This window comes from Aethalodelphis obliquidens, unplaced genomic scaffold (assembly GCF_003676395.1).
Source record: "Aethalodelphis obliquidens isolate GAN/ISIS:26980383/991018 unplaced genomic scaffold, ASM367639v1 scaffold81, whole genome shotgun sequence".
NCBI classification, from domain to species: Eukaryota; Metazoa; Chordata; class Mammalia; order Artiodactyla; family Delphinidae; genus Aethalodelphis; species Aethalodelphis obliquidens.
In genome coordinates, this window is record NW_020838025.1 from 5601720 (window position 1) to 5620117 (window position 18398).

General features: G+C 41.1%; 2 protein-coding genes across 5 annotated transcripts in view; one reads left to right on the forward strand and one right to left on the reverse strand.

Annotated features, from left to right (window-relative positions):
• LOC113612747 (ceruloplasmin) overlaps window positions 1-18398 on the forward strand; it is a 61638-nt gene that overhangs the window by 32539 nt on the left and 10701 nt on the right. For both annotated transcript variants that reach the window (XM_027092862.1, XM_027092864.1), the window contains exons 10-18: window positions 3303-3453; window positions 5541-5753; window positions 6584-6791; window positions 8296-8435; window positions 9530-9658; window positions 12641-12747; window positions 14158-14374; window positions 14793-14932; window positions 16436-16598. In XM_027092862.1, coding sequence (XP_026948663.1) covers window positions 3303-3453; window positions 5541-5753; window positions 6584-6791; window positions 8296-8435; window positions 9530-9658; window positions 12641-12747; window positions 14158-14374; window positions 14793-14932; window positions 16436-16598 — 1468 coding nt within the window. The remainder of the gene's footprint in view (window positions 1-3302; window positions 3454-5540; window positions 5754-6583; window positions 6792-8295; window positions 8436-9529; window positions 9659-12640; window positions 12748-14157; window positions 14375-14792; window positions 14933-16435; window positions 16599-18398) is intronic.
• Window positions 1-18398, reverse strand: part of HPS3 (HPS3 biogenesis of lysosomal organelles complex 2 subunit 1) — an 85710-nt gene that overhangs the window by 18150 nt on the left and 49162 nt on the right. The window lies entirely within an intron of this gene.

Consider the following 18398-nt stretch of genomic DNA (forward strand, 5'->3'; position numbering starts at 1 on the left):
AATGTCATTGATCATGGTGTATGATCCTTTTAATGTGTTGTTGGATTCCGTTTGCTAGTATTTTGTTGGGGAGTTTTGCATCTATGTTCCTCAGTGATATTGGCCTGTAGTTTTTTTCTTTGTGACATCTTTGTCTGGTTTTGGTATCAGGGTGATGGTGGCCTCATAGAATGAGTTTGGGAGTGTTCCTCCCTCTGCTATATTTTGGAAGAGTTTGAGAAGGATAGGTGTTAGCTCTTCCCTAAATGTTTGATAGAATTCTCCTGTGAAGCCATCTGGTCCTGGGCTTTTGTTTGATGGAAGATTTTTAATTGCAGTCTCAATTTCAGCACTTGTGATTGGTCTGTTTATATTTTGCATTTCTTCCTGGTTCAGTCTAGGAAGGTTGTGCTTTTCTAAGAATTTGTCCATTTCTTCCAGGTTGTCCATTTTATTGGCATAGAGTTACTTGTAGTAATCTCTCATGATCCTTTGTATTTCTGCAGTGTCAGCTGTTACTTCTCCTTTTTCATTTGTAATTCTATTGATTTGAGTCTTCTCCCTTTTTGCCTTGATGAGTCTGGCTAATGGTTTATCAATTGTGTTTATCTTCTCAAAGAACCAGCTTTTAGTTTTATTGATCTTTGCTTTTGTTTTCTTTGTTTCTATTTCATTTATTTCTGCTCTGATCTTTGTAATTTCTTTCCTTTTGCTAACTTTGGGTTTTGTTTGTTCTTCCTTCTCTAGTTCCTTTAGGTGTAGGTTAGATCGTTTATTTGAGATTTCTCTTGTTTCTTGAGGTAGGCTTGGATTGCTATAAACTTCCCTCTTAGAACTTCTTTTGCTGCATCCCATAGGTTTTGGGTCTTTGTGTTTTCATTGTCCTTTGTCTCTAGGTATTTTTTTGATTTCCTCTTTGATTTCTTCAGTGATCTCTTGGTTATTTGGTAACGTATTGTTTAGCCTCCATGTGTTTGTGTTTTTTATGTTTTTTTCCCTGTAATTGGTTTCTAATCTCATAGCGTTGTGGTCAGAAAAGATGCTTGATATGATTTCAGTTTTCTTAAATTTACTGAGTCTTGATTTGTGACCCAAGATGTGATCTATCCTGGAGAATGTTCCACACGCACTTGAGAATAAAGTGTAATCTGCTGTTTTCGGATGGATGTCCTATAAATATCAATTAAATCTATCTGGTCTATTGTGTCATTTAAAGCTTGTGTTTCCTTATTAATTTTCTGTCTGGATGATCTGTCATTGGTGTTAAGTGAGGTGTTAAAGTCTCCCACTATTATTGTGCTACTGTCGATTTCCTCTTTTATAGCTGTTAGCATTTGCCTTATGTGCTGAGGTGCTCCTATGTTGGTTGCATATATATTTATAATAATATAAATACAGGTTTATCCTGTATAGGACTCTCTGCACTTCCTGGACTTGGGTGACTATTTCCTTTCCCATGTTAGGGAAGTTTTTGACTATACTCTCTTCAAATATTTTCTCGGGTCCTTTCTCTCTCTCTTCTCCTTCTGGGACCCCTATAATGCGAATATTGTTGCGTTTAATGTTGTCCCAGAGGTCTCTTAGGTGTCTTCATTGCTTTTAATTCTTTTTTCTTTACTCTGTTCAGCAGCAGTGAATTCCACCATTCTGTCTTCTAGGTCATTTATCCGTTCTTCTGCCTCAGTTATTCTTCTATTGATTACTTCCAGTGTAGTTTCATTTCAGTTATTGTATTGTTCATCTCTGTTTGTTTGTTCTTTAATTCTTCTAGGTCTTAGTGAAACATTTCTTGCACCTTCTCGATCTTTGCCTCCATTCTTTTTCCGAGGTCCTGGATCATCTTCACTATCATTATTCTGAATTCTTTTTCTGGAAGGTTGCCTATCTCCACTTCATTTAGTTGTTTTTTCTTGTTTCTTCATCTGGTACATAGCCCTCTGCCTTTTCATCTTGTCTAACTTTCTGTGAGTGTGGTTTTTGTTCCACAGGCTGTAGGATTATAGTTCTTCTTGCTTCTGCTGTCTGCCCTCTGGTGGATGAGGCTAGCTAAGAGGCTTGAGCAAGTTTCCTGATGGGAGGGACTGGTGGTGGGTAGAGCTGGGTGTTGCTCTGGTGGGCAGAGCTCAGTAAAACTTTAATCCGCTTGACTGCTGATGGGTGGGGCCGGGTTCCCTCCCTGTTGATTGTTTGGCCTGAGGTGACCCAACACTGGAGCCTACCTGGGCTCTTTGGTGGGGTTAATGGCAGACTCTGGGAGGGCTCACACCAAGGAGTACTTCCCAGAACTTTTGCTGCCAGTGTCCTTGTCCTCACGGTGAGACACAGCCACCACACGCCTCTGCAGGAGACCCTCCAGCACTAGCAGATATGTCTGGTTCAGTCTCCTATGGGGTCACTGCTCCTTCCCCTGGGTCCCAATACGCACACTACTTTGTGTGTGCCCTCCAAGAGTGGAGTCTTTGTTTCCCCCAGTCCTGTCGAAGTCCTGTAATCAAATCCCACTAGCATTCAAAGTCTGATTTTAGGCATTCCTCCTCCCTTTGCCAGACTCCCAGGTTCAGAAGCCTGACGTGGGGCTCAGAACCTTCACTCCAGTGTGTGGACTCCTGTGGCATAAGTGTTCTCCAGTTTGTGAGTCACCCACCCACCAGTTACGGGATTTGATTTTATTGTGATCGCGCCTCTCCTACCGTCTCACTGTGGCTTCTCCTTTACCTTTGGTTGTCGGGTATCTTTTTTGGTGAGTTCCAGTGTCTTCCTGTTGATGATTGTTCAGCAGTTAGTTGTGATTCTGGTGCTCTCGCAAGAGGGAGTGAGAGCACATCCTTCTACTCCACCATCTTGAACCAATCTGTGTGTGAATTCTTGTTCCAATTCACTTGCAGGCTATTTCTGCACTTAAGATGTATCTGCTTCCACGTGCTCTGCTTTACAGGAATTCTTTGAGCTTTCATGACTGTGAATAGCACCTTCCCTAATTTCTAGCACAAGCACAAAACCCCTGCCCCATTTTAACAATTTGGGGGTGGGTTCAAGTGAAACTGGCAGAGCTGGCAGAAAGGTAGGGAGAGGAGAGTCAGAACTTTTAAGTGCAGAGAGAGGCTTAGATTATTGTGTTGAGCCAAAAATCTACTACGCAGATACCAATCAAAATTCTGGTGGTCAACAGGAGTATATTGTGAGCTCCATTTTCAAACAGGAATGGAAACTTCAGTTCTTGTCCTTCCTTTAGCATGTCTGTGCATAAATAGTATTGTATATATGGAAGTCTTTCTGCTTTACTTATTCTGTCTTCACCTCACTGTTCTTGTTTTGATTTACAGAAGGATGTAGACAAGGAGTTCTATTTGTTTCCTACAGTGTTTGATGAGAATGAGAGTTTACTCCTGGATGATAATATTAGAATGTTTACAACAGCACCTGATCAGGTGGATAAGGAAAATGAAGACTTTCAGGAATCTAATAAGATGCACTGTAAGTACTGTATCATCCACCAATATCAAGTTATTTCAGTGCTGCACATGTAATGCTTTTTTTTTTTTTTTTTTTTGCTGTATGCGGGCCTCTCACTGTTGTGGCCTCTCTGTTGTGGAGCACAGGCTCCGGACACGCAGGCTCAGTGGCCATGGCTCACGGGCCCAGCTGCTCCGCGGCATGTGGGATCTTCCCAGACTGGGGCACGAACCCGTGTCCCCTGCATCGGCAGGCGGACTCTCAACCACTGCGCCACCAGGGAAGCCCTGTAATGCTTTTAATTAAACCAAAATACTAATAGCTTTGCCCATTGATTAATTTTCAATAAATGATTAAATACCATAGTGCTCTAAGGGTAATACTGTTGATTATTTAACATGTAAGTCAATTGAATCTTCGTTTCACTTAATTCAAAATAATAAAACATATAATATATGCCAATTAGATGCATAGTCCTTAAAATGTGGTCCCTGGGTCAGCCACCTCAGCATCACCCAGGTACTTGTTAGGAATGCAAGTTCTTGGGCTCCATCCCTGACCTACTGAATCAGAAACTTTGGGTGTGGGGCTAGAAATCTGTTTAACATATCCTCCAGGTTGTTCTGATATATGCTTAAATTTGAAAGCAATTGGATTAGATGCTTTTCTCATCTATGGCTTAATAATGACAGGCTCCTTTTATGATCTCTGCTGTCAAGAACTTCAGTGATTCTCATCCTTGACTATATGTAAGAATCCCCTAGGAATTTTAACAAACTATTAAAACTATTTTTTAAATCCTCAGGACAACTTCCAGAGACTTTTATTTAATTGAAACAGCATCAGATTAACTTCTAGTGTAATTCTAAAATACAGTTAGAGGGACTTCCCTGGCGGTCCAGTGGTTAAGACTCCATGCTTCCACTGCAGAGGGCACAGGTTCAATCCCTGGCAGGGGAACTAAGATCTCACATGCCGAGGGCGTTGGCAAAAATAAATAAACAAATGGTTGACTTATATGGTATGTGAATTGTATTTCAATAAAGCTGTTAAGAAATAAAATTTTTAAAACAATAAATAAAATACAGTTAGAGTTTAGAGATAGCAAGCTGATTGATCATAATGTCCATGCCACTAATGGACAACATATGAAAATCACTATAACTAGAAGGAAAAAAAGTAAAGTTGTATTACAAACTGATGTTGTTTTTTAAATTGGATTGATAATAGTCACAACCACCCACAATCTTTAAAATACTTCTTCTGATTTTGTATTTTGGAGGAGTCAAGAATATTATCTATTAAAATAGCAGTGAGGGACTTCCCTGGTGGTGCAGTGGTTAAGAATCTGACTGCCAATGCAGGGGACACGGGTTCGAGGCCTGGTCCGGGAGAATCCCACATGCCACAGAGTAGCTAAGCCTGTGTGCCACAACTACTGAGCCTGCGTGCCACAACTACTGAAGCCTGCATGCCTACAGCCCATGCTCCACAACAAGAGAAGCCACTGCAATGAGAAGCCCGTGCACTGCAACAAAGAGTAGCCCCCGCTCGTTGCAACTAGAGAAAGCCCATGCGCAGCAACGAAGACCCAACGCAACCAAAAATAAATAAATAAATAAAAGGATCTATCAAACTGGATGGTAGAGTTATAAAATAAAAAAAGAGCGGTGAGAGGAAACTTCCTGCGTATACTCTTCCCTGTTATTCAAGATGAATCAGAGAATTTTCCATCTAGAGCAACAAACACATTCCCAGCCTACAGTGCCCTGGAAGAGCTGTTATCATCCACCCATTTTGGTGCTCACAAATATGGCCCTTGAGAGAACTGAGAAGTGACTCGCTGGGAAGAACAGTGAGATTCCCAGGGCCCAGAACTTCAAGAACCCTGCACTCAGCTCTACGCCTTTCAGCCAAGGCCTGCCTGGAAGTGCTGGGTACAGCAAGGAGTTGCAGAGACACTCCTGAGACATAAAGGGGTGGGCAGGCCTGAATGGGTCTTTTAAAAATTAAATAAACCCAGTTGGCTCTGGGAAGTCTGGGAGGTTGTCACGAAGTAGGACGTAAGATTAAACCACTTTCAAAATATCATTTCCCAACCTTTACAGCCATGAATGGATTCATGTACGGGAATCAGCCTGGTCTCAACATGTGCCAAGGAGACTCAGTTGTGTGGTATTTATTCAGTGCTGGAAATGAGGTTGATGTACACGGGATATACTTTTCAGGAAACACTTATCTGTCAAGAGGAGAAAGGAGAGACACAGCAAACCTCTTCCCTCAAACAAGTCTGAGGCTCTTCATGCAGCCTGACACTGAAGGTATATTCCTTTCAAGTCAAGACAAGTTTCTGTTGGATCGATTCGTGTGGTTTCAGTTTAAAATTCAGTGTTGGAGGATAAGCTCATCCCTTCCCCAAGCCTCCCAACTACTCTTCCTTCCCTTGGAAGATATGTCTGGGCTATTGTCAGCTAAGTATATGCCAGAGAGGTCCATTTCCTGTTTGTTGGGGGGAGGGAAGGGAGTGACAAAAGTGTACTGAGGTTTCTCCCATTTCAACCTAGTCAAATCCTCAAGATGGTCTCCTTTTCAATTATGGGCCTTTAAAGATAGCTGGCAAATCAGACTAGAAAGGGAATGACTCCCACAAAGGCTTTGCATCTAAACTTTTTGTCATGTCTCTGTCCCCTAGATGTAGTGTTGGCTTATTAGTTGTCTACAATTGAATAGGCTATATTAGAACTCTAGCCATGCAAATTCAGAGACACTGACAGAACTGTCTCTGAATGAGTAAAACAAACTAAAACAAAAAAGAATTTTAACCAAAACATGAAAATATGCTAACTTGCCTCAGGCTTTATTTTGTTCATAAGATGCCACTAAAACGCAGGACATGCTCAGTGTCACCTTTCCTTTATTAGGCAAATGTAAATACAACAGTGAGCAAAAGAGATATATCAAGTATCTGCTTTCATGGAGATGAAATTCTAATGCAGGGAGACAGACAACAAGCAAGTATATTAATGTGTATATCAAGTGGTTATAAGTACTATGAAGAAAAATAGGGAAGGGAAAGGGGCTGATGACTGATAGGGAAAGGTGGGTAAAAATACTCGGAGGAGGTGAACTGCCTTTTTATTTACCATTCCAGGGACTTTTGATGTTGAGTGCCTCACAACTGATCACTACACAGGTGGCATGAAACAAAAGTACACTGTGAACCAGTGCAGGCAGCCATCTGAGAATTCATACCACTACCTGGGAGAAAGGACCTACTACATCGCAGCGGTGGAGGTGGAATGGGATTATTCCCCAAGTAGGAAATGGGAAAAGGAGCTGCATCATTTACAAGAACTAAAGTAATTCTCCAGATTCTGATTCCCAATTTTTTTTACGTTTCTCTTTCATAGTAGTAAGAATTATGCTAAATTAAAAACCAACGAACAGTTGCATTAAACAATAACAACAAAAACAACAACAAAATGCTTCCTAGGGACCCTCCTCATTCATTTCTGCTTCTCTCAATTTTCTCACAGGAAAATTTTCATTGATCTCATTTGATTCTTTGCAGTTACTCATCTTACTTTCTTTTCTATTAGACCCTCTTCTCGTACTCATGTGCCCTTGTCAGATTTTCAAACTAAAACCAAAATTAATGCCTACATTCAGAGCTAAAATAATTTTCTTTACCAACTATTTGTTGCTTATCTTTAGTCCAGATATTTCATTATGAGTCTAGTAATCAGTTATTTCACATTCTTAAAACTATTTATTATATATGGAAGAATATTTTAAATTCTTGAGGGCACTAGAGCAGATATGGTCTCTTCTAAGAACTTACAGGATAATATGCTTCAAAAACCACCAATAACATGTACGCTGTGGAAATGTAAAAGTGAGGTCAGTGAACAAATGTAAGTAAAGGATGGTTATTGGAGCTTCAGAAACAATACGTTTAGTGCAGCATCACCTGACACTTCCAGGTGTAGCTCTTTTATACTTTGCCAAGCACTCTCCCCTCTCCCATCTCCCATTATGCACTAACCCTTTGGGGATATGATTTGAGAGATCAGGGTGGGCTTGTGTTCAGATCTGGAGTGCACAACATGACTGGTAACCTACAGCAAGGCAGGTGGTTAGCTGGTCAGTTTGACGGCCATGGTGAGTGTGATTTGTGCTGTAAGGGAGTAAAAGTTTATTTCAATGATTGGGATAGAACTGTTAAAAGTATGCAGAGCCGTTAGGAGTCAATGAAAGCTTTAGATCAGGGAATGGCTGGATAAAAAGGCCATTTCTGTTCCTATAGACCAGAAATACTGCAGTAAGCAGAGAACACTTCATTGATGAAATCTGGACTCATAACATTTTAGAGCCATATAGAAAACTTAGAGACGACCTCATTGAATACCTCATTTTTTTTTGGTCATGCTGCGTGGTTTGCAGGATCTTAGTTCCCCGACCAGGGATTGAACCTGGGCCCTCACAGTGAAAGTGCAGCGTCCTAACCACTGGACTGCCAGGGAATCCCCTTGAATACCTCATTTTAGGGATGAAGAAACTAAGGCTCTGACAGGCAATGACCAGCTAGACATCATTTTAGCTAGTGACAGAGTCAGGGCCAGGACTCCGATGACTCCACTCCTAGCTAGGTACACTTTCTACCACACCTGTTTATTGATAAAGTCTTATTCTTTCTTGCTCAAATGGGACAGTGATATTAAAAACTAGCATAATTAAATAAAAATATATTTTTATTCAAAATTTAAAACTCAACTTCCACTTTCCTTAAGACAAATACTAACCTTAGTCGTGTGTGTGTGTGTGTGTGTGTGTGTGTGTGTGTGTGTGTGTGTGTGTTTTAAGTCTTTCAAATGCATTTTTAGATAAGGAAGAATTTTACATAGGCTCAAAGTACAAGAAAGTTGTGTATCGGCGATTCACTGACAGCACATTCCAAGTTCCTGGGGAGAGAAAACCTGAAGAAGAACACCTGGGAATCCTAGGTACTGCCCTAGCTCCAGTTCATCGGGTGTGGGTTGGTGATGTGGTAATCCATGCGGTGAGAGTCAGTCCATGTCTATGGGCTTCATTTTCTTGGTTCATTTATTAACATTATTCAAATAAAAATGAAAAACAAAATCTATTTAATAAAATGAGAAGCCTATATTTTCTAAAAATGTGGCATAAGAAAATATTACTTACTTCTATCAGAAACAATGTATAATATCCCATGTACTGATGCAATTATATATATTTGGTGTTTATCAAATTGATGCCTTTATTTTTGATGAAATTGCTAGAAATTACTTTCTACTGAAATTCGTAACCAAGTTCTCCCTGTTATTCTACTACTCCCCCCCCCAAAAAAAATCATAGCTATTTACTTTTAAAATTAAGATGTAAATGATCAACTTTAAGAAGAAGTATACACATAAACAAGGAAATAAGGAAAAGGGAAAAGTTTTATGGTGCACAAGGCTGGGGAAAAGTTGACTTCAATTTTTCAGGAATCACTTTAAGACAGAATGTCTAAGAACTCCACCAACACGGGTCTTGGGAATTTTCTTTAAAATCATCAAGTGAAGGGGAAGCCATTCCCAAGCCCACTGTGTTCCTACACTAACAGAATTCCCTGGGGCTTTCTTATCCTCCGTTCCTGGAGTGAGTAAGACACCCAAGGGAGAGTGGCATTGTTTTTGGGTCACAGAAATTCTCTCAGGCAGGAGACAAGCTAAAATTGGCTAGAGGGTAGGAACGGGTGGGGTAGCCCCACCCATCCTTTCAAAGGCAGTACTGTCCTTAATTCACAGGAAGGTCTAGAACTTTCAGGCCAAAACCTCCCCTAGGACTCTTGATGAGAGATGCACCCATAGTCTCCATCGTTAGAGACAGCCATAACTAGTGTTTTTATCCTGAATCCTCTGGGACCGGGTATCGATCCAAGAGTACTACAGCATGAAGCGAGGCGGCAGGGGGAACACGACAAAGACAACATCCTTAACGATAAAAAAAGTTACCTGATCTTTGCTTTTATTACTGAGTTAGAGCTTCCAATCTGATAGCTATATAAGCCAGTCTTCCTTTTCACTCTTGCCAGGTCCACAACTTCATGCAGATGTTGGAGACACAGTTAATATCATCTTTAAAAACATGGCCACAAGGTCCTACTCAATACACGCCCATGGGGTGAAAACGGAGAGTTCTACAGTGACTCCAACCGCACCAGGTATTCACAGTGTGGGGAGGGGTACATTTTAATAGACGTTACAGCCTTTCCACAAACACCTGTTATCCACATGAGTGCGTCTAGAGAGAGTGAAGAAGCAGGTGGGTGAGAAGGGCACACACAGAGATGTGGCTGTGTGATATATGCCTACATGCTCATACCAAAAAAAAAAAAAAAAAATCCACAGAACCGTAAAGAACAAAATCTGACGGTACTGAACACCCTCACATACTCAAGGTTGAGTCAGCAGAGATGATCTCCCCAGGCTCAGCTAGAACACATCCCAGACAGCATCTATCATGTGGCTGAAAATTTCCATGCCTGTATCCAAAGACAGGGTCCTAAGGGCAGATGCTGCCACTTAGAATTTCAAATCCCTCGAATCTAGCCCAATATCTGGCATGGACTAGGAACTCAGTAAATGTCTCTTTAATTAATACAGAGTAATAAGTGCATTAAATACATAAATGTGTATTTTCTTTAATAAAAGCTATATTTTTCTTCTATTCGTTGGAAAGTTGGCTTCTAGGAAAGGACCATTTCTCAGTAATTTAGCAGTTCTCAAAGTATATCAAGTGAGAAAAAATAAATTAGAGAGTTGGTCTTGTCAGTATAAGGGAATAGAAATAAAAGGCCCTGGCTTCATTACCCTCACATTCTTCCAAGATAAACAGTAAATAAATATAGATATAATATCAAATTGTAGAAAGTGCTATGAAAAAGATTAAGGCAGATGAGAGAAAGTAAGTAAAAGGGTGTTATTTTAGGTAGGGGGTTGGTCAGGAGGGCTTCTTTGAGGAGGTGCCACTGGTGAAGACACCTAAATGATGAGTAGTAATGAGCCTCAGGGAGTTGTAGAGGGAGAGCATTCTAGGTCCTGAGATGGAAGTGGACTTGGTGTGTCTGAGGAATGGCCAAAGGCCAGAGCAGAGCAAACAGGGGCAGAATGTGAGGAGATGAGATCTAGGCAGGTCAGGGAGCCGGATGCGGTAGGAGGGAGGGGGACATCAGAGGCCATGGTTACGACCTTACATTTCATTCTGAAATCCCGTGTGAGAGTTTGAGCTGGAGAGTGATGAAGACTTTTTAAAGCGGCAGTCCCCAGCCTTTTTGGCACCGGGGACCGGTTTCGTGGAAGACAATTTTTCCACAGACAGTGGGGCGGTGGAGGGGGACTGTTCAGGGGGTAACGTGAGCAGTGGGGAGCGATGGGGGGCGGCAGATGAAGCTTCACTTGCTTGCCCGCTGCCCACCTCCTGCTGTGCGGCCCAGTTCCCAACAGGCTGCGGACAGGTACCGGCCCGCAGCCCGGGGGTTGGTGTGTGAAAAAGTGACTGTAGGAGACAAGGGCAGAAATCAAGGCTCAGTTAGGGGACTATTGCAATAATCTGGGTAAAGAATTAGTAAGACTTGTACCAGGGTAGAAGCAGCTGAAGTGGTGAATTGTATTCTGGTTCCATTTTAAAGGTGGTGCTAAAAGGACCTGCTGAAAGGTTGGTTGTTAGGGCAAGAGTCAAGGACAAGCCCAGGGCTTGGGCATCAAACACTGATGGCAGAGCAGGTTGGGGCGGGGAATGGAGAAGAGACAATAGGAGTTTAGATGAAGAGACAAAATGTTCAGGTGATGAATCTACTCTTTACATTTTCAGTGAAACATTCTGTTTACAAAAAGGGTGAGGACACAGGGGTGGGTAAGATGGAGGACTTGAGGAAAAAGGAGAAAGTTTACCATATCCCAAGACCGTCCCTCAAGTCCTGCTTGATTCCCTCGTAAAGGAATTTGTCAAATTCTAGCTAATTAAACTCCGACAGCAGGAATATATAATGGTGAGGTCTGCATAAATAGACAGTGAGTGGCCATGGCTGAAAGTCAAGGTCTTGTGAGTAGTTGTACAGGATGCCGTGAGGTGACTGGCAGCAAAGATCAGGCTGGAGAGAAGCCCAGGGCAAGTGGAAGAAAGTAAAGACCTTAGAAAGATAGGAGGGTGGAGCTACTTAAAAGTGTGAAGGTCCAGGGTGTGGTCATGTCCTGTATGTGACAGAGTTGTGACAGAACAGTGTACGGTATGACAGAATGGGGCGGACAAGAGAGGTCACTGACAGGTCAGTGACCCATGAGATCAAGCGGTCTAATGGTTCCTTGCCAGGAACTGTGAAATCACTGAGGATAATGGTGAAAAAGGAAAACAGGCAGGCAGTGGTGAAGCTGTAGGAATTACACAGGATAGTCCAGAAACACAGACACAAAGAAGGCAGCGGGGAAGCAGCTAGCACTGGGGGAAAATCGCTTAAGAGTTGAAAAGAAAAAAGTGTATTAGAGAAGCAGACTTCAAACTAAGTCTAAGGAGAGATCTATTGTGAAGTTTCTTCAAATTGTGATACTGAATTGCCACCTCCTGGCTTTGTAGCATGGCCTGTGTTTCATGGCTAGTTAATTTATAACTGAAAAAGAATATATAAAAGTGTGTCTTACAGTTGGTCTTAAAACTAAATTCTTTTTTTTTTCCAAATTCAGACAAAATTTACTTAGAGAAAATTATTTTTTAATTGTTGGCTTCATTATCCTTTAGGTCAGAGGTGTAACAATTTTCCTTTTTAATATTCCTTTCATCATTGAAGACAATGAAACTTCTGCCTGTTTTCTGAGAAGCAACAAATAGTAATGGATGGTCACAGGCCTGAGCACTGGGATGCCTGTGATCTAAGTTGTACTTTTGCTATTTATTAGCTTTATAACTTAGAGCAAATATCTTGTGTGCTCCTGACTTTCATCATCTCTGAAATAATGGAGGTTATTATGTTTCCTTCTAGTAAAACTAAATTCTTGAAAACAACTTTGAGTACTGCTGCTTTTTAAAACTAATTACTTTGACATTTCCAGTTTCTGGGTCTTTGGTTATCAAGGCTTTGATAACAATTTGACATACATACATCAAATACATACCAAATATAACCAGATACATTAACACTTGATTAATTTAGGTGAAACTCGCACTTACATATGGAAAATCCCAGAAAGATCTGGAGCTGGAATAGAAGATTCTCCTTGTATTCCATGGGCTTACTATTCAACTGTGGATCGGGTTAAGGTAAACTCTAAATCATTTGTGTTTTGTGCAAATTCCCAAAATAGACACACAGTTGAAGGAAGATGAGGTTAAGAGTTTTCCTGTGGTCCAATTTTATGTTAAAATTATAGGAAAGTAAGCTGCTCTGAAATTCACTTTGAGTTTTTTGTTTTTTGTTTTTTTGGGGTTTGTTTAAGAATATAGTTATAAACGTATCAACTCTGTAACTGCTGATTATGGGTACCACAGGATTAAGTATTAATAATGGTATTCTATTTCCCTTTTGATATGAAAATACATACTAAAGAACTGAGGTACATGATTTCAGAGCTCTATTATCACATAATAAAAATGCTGATCTCAGCAGTAAATCACAGCACAGTCAGAACATGTACCAAGACTCTTTTGTAGAATTAAACCTCTAGTCCAAATCTCTCTCCTGAGTTCCAGACCTGTCTATATACCTGCCTATTGAACACGTCTACCAGCATGTCCCACAGGCACAGAAACTCAGCAAGTCTACAATGGAAACTGAGATCTCCCTCCACCTCCTCCTATATTCCCAGTTGTGATAGATAGCACAAGTACCAAACCTAGTCATTTGTTCAAGCTAGAACCCTGGATATAGAGTATCTAATTCTTACCCCTGGCTCACCCAGGCAATTCACCCACCTATACAGAGCTCAGTCCATTCCTTCTATCTCCACAGATCAGGTGCTAGTAATTTGCCTCAACTACTGCAGTGGCCTCCTAGTCTCCAGTCTCTTCCCCATCCAAACCTTCCTTCACTCTACCACCAGGATCACTGGTCTAAAATGCATATACTGCCATTCCATGTTCAATATTTCAAGGACTACTTATGACCCACAAGACAAAATCTAAAATTCCAGAACATAATACAGCTCAAAGGCCATTCGAGATCTAATCTGCCATTACTGATGCCCAGTCAAACCAAAGTTCTTGTAGATTTAAGTCCACTGTGGTGTTCCCTGTGTTCACTGGCACTTTTTGTACCTCCATCGCAACAAGTGGTTCATTTCTTCCATTCATCTATTGTCCCTAGTAGGAGGTAGGGTCTTTGTTTGATTCATCTCTGGATTTTTAGTGACTGGCATAGTCCCTGGCTTATGATTCCATAAGCAAACCAGCACTGTTCACTTGGGGCTCTTTTCAACTGCTGCTCATTAGCTGAGCCAATATTTGGCCTCTGCAACACATATCTGTTACTTGAGCATCACCCACACAAATTTGACATTGTTCCAATTTAACTACTCCAAGTGGAAAGTTACTGACTTGACAGAACCACATTGGGCAAAGTCTACTACCTAAATCAGTCCCTCCAAAGTTCCTGAGGTCATGGGGGATAAGGTCCCAGTTCTCTGAAATCCCGACCTATATCAAAAGGATGACTAAGTTTTTGCTTGTTTTCAGGATCTCTTTAGTGGATTAATTGGCCCACTGATTGTTTGTCGGAAACATTACTTGCAAGTATTCAATCCCATAAAGAAACTGGAATTTTCCCTTCTGTTTCTTGTTTTTGATGAGAATGAATCTTGGTACTTAGATGACAACATCAAAACATACTCTGATCACCCTGAGAAAGTAGACAAAGCCAATGATGAATTCATAGAAAGCAATAAAATGCATGGTATGATACATTATTCTAAAACCTATTTTTTCCCTTTTCTTCTTTCAAATACTCTGGAAACTATTCATTTGTTTTATTTTATAATAAACCACTTCTGCCACACTTCACATGTGAGGTAGAATTCTGTTCAAAGCAAAAAGGGGACTATATTTGAAATCATCCATTAACTTCTCTCCCAGTTCCAAAGTCTCAATCCCTTTTCAATGCAAAATTAGGAATAAGTCTTTTGGTGCTAAGTGACTATAAAAGCAGTGTGATATTATTGACCTTAAAGTACCCATTTCCCCTATCTGTAGTGAAATAAGTTCTATTACCTCAAAAAGATCCCATATATTAACCTAATAAACCTATTTCCTGTGAAATAGCTGTTGGTTTAAAATATCCTGGAAGGTAATAAAAACTCATGTGTCTTCCCCAGCTATTAATGGAAGAATGTTTGGGAACTTACAAGGCCTCACAATGCATGTGGGAGATGAAGTCAACTGGTATCTGATGGGAATGGGCAATGAAATAGACTTGCACTCGGTACATTTCCATGGCCACAGCTTCCAATACCAGGTAAGGGCCAACCATGGTCATTATTCCTGCTCTATTTGAAAATGTTTTAAAGCAAATGAAGAAAATATTTCCTCAGAGAGACTTATGAAAAGTTTAAGGTTTTAAGAGACAATATTTTACACATGGTACTGCATTTATGTCAAATATATATAGCACAGGGAGCTCAGCTCGGTGCTCTGTGATGACCTAGATGGGTGGGATGGGGGTGGGGGATGGGAGGGAGGTCCAAGAGGGAGGGGATACAGGTATACATATAGCTGATTGACTTCGTTGTACAGCAGAAACTAACACAACACTGTAAAGCAATTATACTCCAATAAAAAAAAAAGAGAGAGACAACTAAATTATTTTCAGAGTGTGACACACAGCAATTTCAGTCACCATGACGAACCTTTTTACACCTTGGGCTCTCCCTTAGATTTCGTTTTTACTGGATTTTCTTGGAGTTCTGCTCACATTTTCCTGGGCAAGGCCTTTGAACAGAATTGTCAGCAGAGAGGGTAGGAATGTTCACGTAATGATGGATTAGAGAGTAGAGACAAGACTTTATTATAAGCTTTGCCTCTTCTAAGTTCTGGGTCTCAAATAGCCTGAAGTGAACAAGATCGGCACAAGATTGGTGTCAAGCAACTGATTGGTCCCTAGATCTCAATCCTACTTTGACTTCTCACCCAGTGCTGATTTCAGCAGGAATCAATAACCCTTTTGGAACTGCTTTTGTCTTACCTTCACGTTAACACAGAAAATTCAGAAGCTACCACAAAGCACACTGCAGAACCATTTTATTCTCGCTTTTTGTTTGACTTATTAGCAGACTTTCAATTCCATCTCTGCCGAAATACCGCCCGAATACTCTGTCAAGACTACCTGAACTGCCCCTGGTTTGGGCTTCTCCATTGGCCTCCTTTCCTGCTCCCTTCATTACCTACCAACCTTAAAGTTTAACAGACAAGCTCATCTAGGGTAGGTTCGGCAAGAGTGAGATTTAAGACTGAAATAAGGCCACAGCTAAATTCCTTTGTGTAACTCAAGTGCTCTGATAAAAAGGCAAACCAGGCCTTCCCTGGTGGCGCAGTGGTTGAGAGTCGGCCTGCCGATGCAGGGGACACGGGCTCGTGTCCCAGTCCGGGAGGATCCCACATGCCGCGGAGCGGCTGGGCCCGTGAGCCTGCGCGTCCGGAGCCTGTGCTCCGCAGCAGGAGAGGCCACAACAGTGAGAGGCCCCCATACCGCAAAAAAAAAAAAAAAAAAAAAGGCAAACCAGAGTCAGATGTTCCTGACTGACGAATTCACTTTCATCGTATCTTTCCTTCACACCCATTTAATAGCCCACAGTGCAAAGGGTTTAGCAAAGACCACTACCTCATTGTTTGTATTAGACATAGCAATGTGCAGGGTCTCTCTCTTTCTTTTTTTAACGGATTTATCCATTTTCTAATATCCCTGAGCTGGCCAATGAAATGAACTCTCACATATAATAAACATTATATTTTTCTAATTAAGCACAGGGGCATTTATAGTTCTGATGTCTTTGACATTTTCCCTGGGACATACCAAACCTTAGAAATGTCTCCAAAAACACCTGGAATCTGGTTACTCCACTGCCATGTGACTGACCACATTCATGCTGGAATGGAAACTACTTACACCGTTCTACCAAATGAAGGTAAATATCCACTTAGTAATTCTAGAAGGTATATATCACAAATATAATTAAGATGTACTACTTTGCCTATATATCAATACTTCCCCCCAACTGAAGCTTTTTTGAATTTGCTGCCCTGATTCTTCCTTCTCTACCTCCAAATAGGAATTTTTTTTACTGCTAAGTGGTGTGGGATACTGCTTATCTTCTGACAGCTGGTACTGATAACAGCACCAGTAGTCTCTACACTAATACAAATTGACACCAATTTGATGCAGTGTAATTAATATTCCTAAAACTGACATGTGTAAGAGAGTAGTTGTGACTTAACAAAAGACATTTAAAATATAATTTCTTTCTTAATAGAAAACATTAACTTTTATTCTAGGAAGTACCTGGTACAGGAAAAAGCATCCCCCCCCCCAAAAAAAAACCCCATATAACTAATATAATTTCAAAGAGTCAATCAGGCAGAACAGTGTCTTTCTGTGCTTCTGGGGGAGGGGAGGAATTACTGATTATTGTTTTGTCAGTGATTGTCTTAGGCCATTCGGGCTGCTGTAACAAAATACCATACTGGGTAGCTTATAAGTAACAGAAATTTATTTTCCTAGTTCTGGAGGCTGTTAGCCTGAGGTCAGGGTGCCAACATGGTTGGGTTAGGGTCCTTTTCCAGGTTGCAGACTTATTATACCTTCACATGGCAGAAGGGACAAGTTACTTCTCCAGCGGCCTCTTTTATAAGGGCACTAATCCCATTCACCAGGGCTCCACCCTCATGACCCAATCACTTCCCAAAGGCCCCACCACCTAACACTATCACCTTGGGCATTAGGCTTTCAACATATGAATTTTGGGGGCACACAAACATTTAGACCATAGCAAAGATCCAGGAAAAAAAAACAGAATCTATTTTTAGATTCTAAAATCTTGCTGCTTCGCCCACCCCAGCAAGAACACTCCCTCCTATGCAGGCACATGCATATACACACACACAATAAAAACACAGGCAAACAAGCAGCCCTTTTATGGATAAACACTAAAAACTAAAGAAATGCATTATATAAAGAGTAAAATTCCTGCTACCAACAAGGGATTAATTTCCAAAATATACAAACAGCTCATACAGCTTAATATCAAAAAAAAAACCCAATCAAAAAATGGGCAAAAGACCTAAATAGACATTTCTCCAAAGACATACGGATGGCCAATGGACACATGAAAAGATGCTCAGTATCACTAATAATCAGAGTCATGCAAATCAAAACTATAATGAGGTATCTCCTCACATCAGTCAGAATGGCCATCGTTAAAAAGTCTACAAATAGGGCTTCCCTGGTGGCGCAGTGGTTGGGAGTCCGCCTGCCGATGCAGGGGACACGGGTTCGTGCCCCGGTCTGGGAGGATCCCACATGCCGCGGAGTGGCTGGGCCCGTGGGCCATGGCTGCTGGGCCTGCGTGTCTGGAACCTGTGCTCTGCAGCAGGAGAGGCCACAGCAGTTGAGAGGCCCGTGTACCGCAAAAAAAAAAGAAAAAAAGTCTACAAATAAAAAATGCTGGAGATGGTGTGGATAAAAAGGTACCATCCTACATTGTTGATGGGAATGTAAATTGGTGCAGTACAGAGGTTCCTTAAAAAACTAAAAATACAGTTACCATATAATCCTACAATCCCACCCCTGGGTATATATCTGGAGAAAACTCTAACTTGAAAAGATACATGCACCCCAATGTTCAAAGTAGCACTATTTATCAATACAATAGCCAAGACACAGAAGCAACCTAAATGTCCATCGACAAATGAATGGATAAAGAAGATAT